An 8,097-nucleotide genomic window follows, 5' to 3' on the forward strand; every position below is an offset into this window, starting at 1 on the left:
CAGGTGAAAGCACTGGTGCGCATTGCTTGCAGTATTTCTGACATTTAAAAAATAATGCACTGGTCATAGCAATCAGAGGGAGAAAACTAGTTGTTGGTTATTTTGTATGTTTTTTCACTATTCATCCTGTTACAAATAACTTGACGTTGACGTTTACAAACAGGGTGCGGTAGTCTACCTCTTGTGTTCTACCGTTTTGAAAACCTATGGCTACCGGTACTTTTTTGCTTCTCGATGTGCGGTGACAGGCACACGCTTACCATTGATTTAAAAAACGTCCCCGATTCCTACACGCACCCGTGTTCTCTCCTACAAGCTGACACGACACAAGCAGACACGACACAGTCACAGACATACGTCTATCGAAAGTAACACACTTTCCCAAGCTTGTCGCGTAACTTTCCACTCGAATCAAGGCAAATCACCCACCTATCAGTCTTGAGTGCGCAAATAACTGAACTCAAACGAAGTCCGAGAAGATGGGCACAGACGTTGAGCCACTCAAAAACAAGCACACACACAACTGTTGCTGCACACTATTCCAGTTAGCAAAAATAGCATCACACAGTAGCCTACAACAAGCCTTGAAAGTGAAACAAACACCGAAACGGCATTTATTGACCATGAGTCCACCCAGAACAAGACATAAAATATTGGCTCTGCCAGGGATAGCCTCCGTGACCCCTGTAAAATGCAACCCATTTTTAACTTATTGTCATGTTGGGTTTTTCTGTTTGTGCTGTACATTTTCTGTTGGGCTAGCACCTTTTGTTTGTGAATTACTGTGGGAATTGCTGGACTGCTATGGACTCCGTATATGGACTGGGGATTATTGGTCGGGAGGAATGGACTGATCGGATTGGTGGGACTGACTGATTCGGGGTGGGAGAAATGCTTTTTCTACACAGGGGATTTGGCACGGAGGAGGAGGGCTTCCTGGGGGCCAAGGCGGCGACGTCACCAAGCCGCGACGGAACCGGCACAGCGGATGCGACCACAACAACTCCACCACCACTAGCAGCAGCAGGAGATCCAGCAGATCTGCCGGCTTTGATGATGGGCTCAAACACACACCTGTCAAAGGAAAGTGCTTTTCTTCTTCGTATCCAGTTGTTGTATGCTTGAGCTATGTACTAGTCTCCTCCTGGTGCCAGTCGCTGTTGTTTGTTCCGAGGTACCCGGAACTCGAGGAGCGCTGGATGGGAGCAGGAGCGGCCGTGGGGAGCCAGGAGGACAGCGACGAAAGACATGATACAACGCTAGCTATCTTCTAAACGAAGGGAAGTTATTGTGTCCTGATTGTGTGTGTGTGATCACGGTTACGAGAGACTGCCGGCTTCTCAGTGCTGCTGTTGTCATTTCAGAGAGCTTCCTGCGGGACGAGGAGTCGTCACGGAAGGACTGCTGGGAGTTGGTAGCTGAAGACTGTAGCCGGACTGGTGAAGGGAGTTCCGTCGGTCACCGTTCCGCCTGGTATCGCGTTCGCCACGGCGGACCCAGGGGGTCATAAGTGGACTGAAAGCACAGCTAAGTTGTTGTTTGTTTTTTTTTTTTGTTTTTTTGGGTCGGCGTGGGGAAGCCGCCGACCCAACGTGGACTCTTTACTCTGTGTTTGGTAGCAGCCCATCTGCTTGGTACTGAGCAGATCCCCGTGAACTCCTCTTAGATGGTGCAACGCATCATTGCTAAATGACGTCAGGAATTGTTGCGAGTAGAGTAGTGTAACATACGAGTAGACCTTTTGCTAGCGTGTGGGTTGCTGTTTTACTTTTAGGTCCATGGCATGTGGTCTCTATGTGGTCATGGGGTTACTAATAGGTGTGCTGTGATTCCTAGCTGCATGCGAGTGATCCTTGGTATTGCTGTGCCATCTATTGTGTGTCGATATTGTTATTTGGGTGTAATTATTTTTGGTTGTTATTTTGATGTAATTTTCTTTCTTTTCTATTATTAACTCGGGGTTTGACTATTCAGGATGACTACATTGCTGTGATCATTGTGTGCTGTGGAACTTTGCTATGAACTGGTTGCTGTGTTAAATCCCTGACTGATCGTGCTCTGATGTGCCTAATGTGGGTGTATTGTGGTATTGCATGACTGAAGCCACTCTTGTTCTGGGTCGGGGGTGGGGAATTGTCTGTTACCATCAGTGTGCTGCTGACCCTTGAAAATAAACCTTTAAAACTGATTCTTCTGTTGTGGTGTCTTGTGTCTTCGAGGGGATTGAATCTGTGTAACCAAGTGGTGCGCCACGACATTATTTCTTAAATATATATCGGCAACAACAAAGTTAATATGCTATGATTACAGGCGAGACTGTAAATTGTCAGAAAGACAACTAGAGTTAGTTCTACACGTAGCCAGTCAAACGCGCTAAACTTATAGGATGAAACGCATGGTATTACGCATGGTATATCAGCTAGTTGCCAATGATAGCCGTCCCATTGGGGCTATGAATAATGTTAGTAAAAGTCACAATGCTTAAAAGGAAAACCCTTCATGAAAAGGACATCATGCGCAGTCGAAGTAAACTATTCTTTTTTCCTAACTATCCACCACGGCAGGTGCAATGATAATGGAAACATACGTGTCCTACCTTCTTCCAGCTATGCATTCCATGCATATGCATTATTAGCCCATATTGGAATATCAGTCCAACTCGTTTAATGATGGTCATTGCACTTTAAAGACATAGTATTACACTTATTTTCTTTTCTGCCATCAGCAACAATGTTGCCTATTTGTTTTTTTAATCTCTCGCGCTGCGCCGTAACTGATTTGTTGACTTTTTTTTTTTTTTTGGAACACGGAAGACGATGGCTCAAAACTACTGAGTGAATCTGTTGTATGACACCACCGGTGGTGGCGTGTATAACTAAATCCGTACACCAAACACACCTTTCCTCCCCTTCTCATGACCAGGAGTGCTCTCGATTTCAGTTCAGTTGGAAAGTAAAAATTGTAAATTAATTGACATGAATTATAAGGACGGAAATCCGTCCAAACGAAAATCCAGTTGACGGAAATCCGTCATAGCGACGGAAAACTTTAATCCCTGATAAATGCATGCATGTGTGTGTGTGTCTGTGTGTGTGCGTGTGTGTGTGTGTGTGTCAGTGCATGTGCGTGCATGTGCGTGTGTACGTGTGTGTGTGCGCATCCTTGTGTGTGTTGTGTGATTAGAGGACAGACACTGCAGACTGCCTAACTGGTAGCAGGGCTTCCCTCCAGCCAGCCATTTGTGTGGGCACGCATATGCGTGTGTGCATATATGCATACGCGTGTGTGTGCATGCGTGCGTGTGTATCTTAATCTTTGTGTGCGCGTGTGTGTGTGCATACACGTGCCGTGCGTGCATGTGTGCGTGCGTGTGTGACTGGCCTGTAGCAGGGCTTCCCTCCAGCCAACCGTGTGTGTGTGCATGCATGTGCGTGTGTGCATATATGCGTAAGTATGTGAGTGTGTGCATGCGTGGTGTGAGTGTGAATGCGTGGTGTGTGTGACTGGCCTGTAGCAGGGCTTCCCTCCAGCCATCCATGTGTGTGTGCATGTGCGTGTGTGTGCATATATGCGTAAGTATGTGTGTGTGTGCATGCGTGGTGTGTGTGTGCATGCGTGTGTGTGTGTGTGTGCATGCGTGCGTGTGTGACTGACCTGTAGCAGGGCTTCCCTCCAGCGAGGCGTGTCAGCATGAAGCAGCTCTTCTTGCCCTGCAGGGCGCCGGGCGTGTAGCGGTACTCACAACAGGAGCTGATGCGGCCCGCCATGATGCCGTTCACGTAGAAGGTAGCGCTGAAGGGGAAACCTATGTGGCGCTGAGACTTGAACTGGAATTGCTCTACGTATGGGATGGAGGAGGAAGAGGTGGGGGAGGAGGAAGAGGAGGAGGAAGAGGAGGAAGAAGAGGTGGGGGAGGAGGAAGAGGAGGAGGAAGAGGAGGAAGAAGAGGTGGGGGAGGAGGAAGAGGAGGAGGAGGAGGAGGAGGAGGAGGAGGAGGAGGAGGAAGAGAACAAGAAAGAACGAAGAACAAGTGTAAGCATATTGTAGTGGACAACAGCAGCACAGGAAGAAAAGTCCTATTACTTGTCTATTCACATCTAATATCTACTCATACAAAAATACATAGATACATGTATTTATGTTAATGTGTCCAGTAGTACTAAGCATTCCAGCAAGACAATATCACATTGCATTGAAGAGCTGAACAGTAGACTTTTAGAACTGTAGTGCAGCTGCTCATTAAGAACAGAATGTTGAGAGAAAGTGACAGTTGAGATGGAACCCTTTATTGGCAGCGCCTGTTGTGATTGTCTGTGGGCCTATGGCAGTTAATATTGTACTCTAACCGCAGAAATACACCAGCGGCGATGCGATTCAAGCGACAGAGTGTAGCAGCAAGCGATACAAGCGATTGAGGAGACAAGAGTATGTCCTTACAGGCAGAAGGCAAAGCATTCAAGCATTCCCATTGGCTGTGGTCACTGACCTCTATACAGTCATTGGCTGTCGCGGCTTGTCGCCGAACCGCGTCATAGAAAGTTGAAAAGATTTCAACTTCAAACTGTCGTGCTCGTCTCCAGAATCGCTTTTGTCTCTCGACTCAATACAAAGTCAATTACTTCCGTCGCTCGACTCGCTCAGATCGCCGCTGGTGTATTTCTGCGGTAAGGCAGAGGGCAGAATCACAACAGTTTCTAGTTTTTAGCTTGCCGTTGTAAAAAAACTAAAAATAATTGGCACATGTCCTTTCCACAGATTGGAGTCATACATGTGATCTTTCTAACAGTCCTTGAATGAAGTGGTTATGTCCTTAAATGTGTCAAGTGGTTCTGGAGTTGGGGTTGTAGTCCCACCATAGCACCATTCACGTAGCAGGTAGTGATGAAGCTGAAACCTATGTGGCGATGGGGATTAAAACTGGAATTGCGCTACGAATGGTAGACAACAAGGAGATGGTGGTGGTGATGGAGGTGGAGGACGAGGAAGAGATGGGGGAGGAGGAGGAGGAGGAGGAGGAAGAGGAGGAAGAGAACAACAGTAAAGGATGAAGAACAAGTGTAAGCATATTGTAGTAGACAACAACAGCACAAAAAAGTCCTATCTTGAGTATAATTATGCAATTTAAGAACAATGAGATGGTGAACAACAAGAACATATCAATGTACAGTATGCTGTATATCCATATTGATACTCGTATTTTTCATCCCAATCTGCATCGCCCCTTGCACATCTGGGATTTAAACTGGAATTGCTCAAGGTATGGGATGCAAGACAACAAGGGGAAGGAGGAAGAGGTGGAGGAGGAGGAGGAAGAGGAAGATAGGTGTCAGGTTATTTCTTTTAATAAAAGGTAAGTGCTGTCACCCATTTCTGACACCATGTCAGGTTATCCCTTTTATTAACAGGTGAGTAATACAGAGGCTACACGGCTGTGTCTGACATGCATTGACCAGACTCAGACTGAGTGTGAGGGACTGGAACCCCCCCCCCCCCCCTCCCATGTTCTCTTCCTTTCAAAATAAAACCATCCACAGTATTGCACCACAATAAGAAACACAGGTCTACAAAGTATGTCAATCTAGCTATAGGCCTATATCTGTCTACGTGACGCAAGAGAGCAGGAAAGAGGAGGAGGAGGAAAGAAGGAATATGAGTGTAAGAGTTTTTTTTCCTCAAGCCATCCGCTTTTTGAATTATTTTTTAATTTATTTTATTTTCTTATTTTTATTTTTTACCATCCAACACAGCACAGAGCAGTTGCAATCCCCATTTCACTGCCAATTGTGCTTGCACAAGGAAGCATGTGATAAATAAAAATCTTGAATCTTGAAAATCTTGAACAGTGCTATAATGAGATGGGGGGAGGGAGGGTTGGTGGGAGTGATTGACCAGTGCTCCCCATCCTTCTCCAAGATTGAGGTTCCATAATCATGTTACAGTACCTTCCCCCCACACACTGCTCCCTTCTCGGTGCCTGTTGGGTTATCCACTTGCACGGTAAAGGCATACATGTAAATTTGCTGTTTGCACTGTCTGCTGTGTTGTGCTGTTTCGCCCGAGTGAGTCTTTTCAGCAGTGACCGAACGGGCCCACGGGCGGGCCCATCTAATTAAAAAAGAGGCTCCTGAAATAGCCTTCTGTACATAAACCTGCACGAGGGAGCACATGCAGAATGTATACATGGCAACACTTTCACATTTACTTTCAAGCCAGTTCATCCAAGAGTTTGAAGAGGAATGTACGTATATCATTGTAAACAAGTGTAAACATGTCTCCTGTTTCTAAACACTTCAGGTGTAACATGTTTACATGTATACATACATACACATACACATAGCCTTCATGTAGAGCAGTATGATATGTTTGTAATATGCAAAAAAGGGGGTTCCACGTCATCTGGTGCATCAACGGGAGGCAGGTCCATGACTCTGATGAAGATGGCTTGCCTTCGAAACGTTAGTCCCTAACATGTTGTGCACTTGAATTAAAAAGAAAAAGCATCCCATCTGAGCTGCTCCGGTGTCTTCTCTTCGTTCATGTTTATAATATGGTTTGCAGCAGAGTCATTGCAACACTAGCCGTATATTACTACATATTTGCAACCTTTTAATATCATACCACTAGTGTTGTAATTACCATACTTCTACTTCTATGTTATAGATATCTGGTTTGCATACCAGAATATTCCTCCTCATTCTGTAGTTTGCTAAGTAGGTCCTCCTTGTGTTTCAGACATGTAAAACTTTCATCTTTTTCGACAGTCCGTCTTGAAGATGACGACTCTCATGAAGTGGCCCCTCAAATGAAAAAACTTCCCCACCCCTGTATTAAAGGAATGTCATGCAATGATACCTTCTGTCTGGAGCAGTCCCTTGTATACACAGTGGTTCTGTCCCCCGCATATTTGCTGCATCACTTTCACCTCATCTTGGGTTTTCTTCCTCAGGCCTTGGCCTGTGTAGACCATGGTCACGGTGACGTCAGCCTTCTGGGCCTCCTTCTTTGGCCTGTTTGAGATCTAACAGCAGAGACAGACAGTTAAACAAACAAAAGCAGGGGCTGGAGCTGGAAGCAATGTCCTATATCCTTCAGATTTTGGTATTGCTAATAATTTTGATAATTTGCAACATGTAATATTTTGTATTTATGCTACATAGTACCTAAGGTAACACTTTATTTTAGGGATACATCTATTAGCACTAATACATACAATGTTAATGCCTGCATAAGTAACTTGTAAGGCATGTACTAAGCAAATGCTAAGGCATACTAGGTCTTTACTAAGGTTAAAGTGGTAATAAATCCCTTATTGTGCATGAACAACACATTTACGAATACATGCCTAACAAATGTTTGATTTTGCTTTGTACATGCCTTACAAGTTACTTATACAGGAACATTGTATGCATTAGTGCTAATAAATGTATCCCTAAAATAAAGTGTTACCGTACCTACACCTAAGCCTAAGGTAGGCCTACTTATTGTTACATTTTGTTACATAAGTTGTTGTGCCGTACCTAATAACCCATTAAGCTAGGCTGCGACATCTGTGCAATCTTTAAGGCTGAAGCACGCATTTACCGCCTACTGTGTTGATAATTCTTAACATTTCTTTTAAGACCCATTATGTCTTAATGGGTTGATGTAGCAGGGACAGAAACATGGAGCATGTTATTATGCTGGAATTATTGTATTTTACTGTTTCAATGTTTTTATGTTAAATTATTTAATTAAAGAGTTCTGATGAAAAACCTTCTAAAAGCCATGGCACAAATCTGTACATTTTCATTTTAAAAAGCATTTCCACCCAGTAATCACAATCAAACACAAATGGTTCAAATAAAGAGTTGGAAACAAGAAACTAAATCTTCAGTTGTCCAACTGAAGACCTATAACAATTCTAATCAGTTCTTGGTGAAACTTTTCATTTTGTGTAACAAACGCCTTCAAAAATCAAAAAGGCATTTCGCTGAACCTGGCTCTTGATAGATATGTGATTCTTGGCTTAACTCGGAACCACATTCTTTAGGCGAGAGCTAGATTATTATTTTTTTGCTTGCATTGGTTGTTTGAGTGTGCTATTTCACATCTATCTTT

The 8,097-nt window shown here is 44.3% G+C and overlaps 1 protein-coding gene across 1 annotated transcript in view; it reads right to left on the reverse strand.

Annotated features, from left to right (window-relative positions):
- Positions 1-6,967, reverse strand: part of LOC134444166 (uncharacterized) — a 19,829-nt gene extending 12,862 nt beyond the window's left edge. Inside the window, exons 1-2 of the mRNA XM_063193586.1 lie at positions 6,853-6,967; positions 3,655-3,838 (exon numbers count right to left, since the gene is read on the reverse strand). Of these exons, the coding sequence (XP_063049656.1) occupies positions 3,655-3,838; positions 6,853-6,967 (299 nt within the window). The remainder of the gene's footprint in view (positions 1-3,654; positions 3,839-6,852) is intronic.
- Positions 6,968-8,097: the final 1,130 nt, after the last annotated feature.

This window comes from Engraulis encrasicolus, chromosome 3, assembly GCF_034702125.1.
Source record: "Engraulis encrasicolus isolate BLACKSEA-1 chromosome 3, IST_EnEncr_1.0, whole genome shotgun sequence".
Classification (NCBI taxonomy): domain Eukaryota; kingdom Metazoa; phylum Chordata; class Actinopteri; order Clupeiformes; family Engraulidae; genus Engraulis; species Engraulis encrasicolus.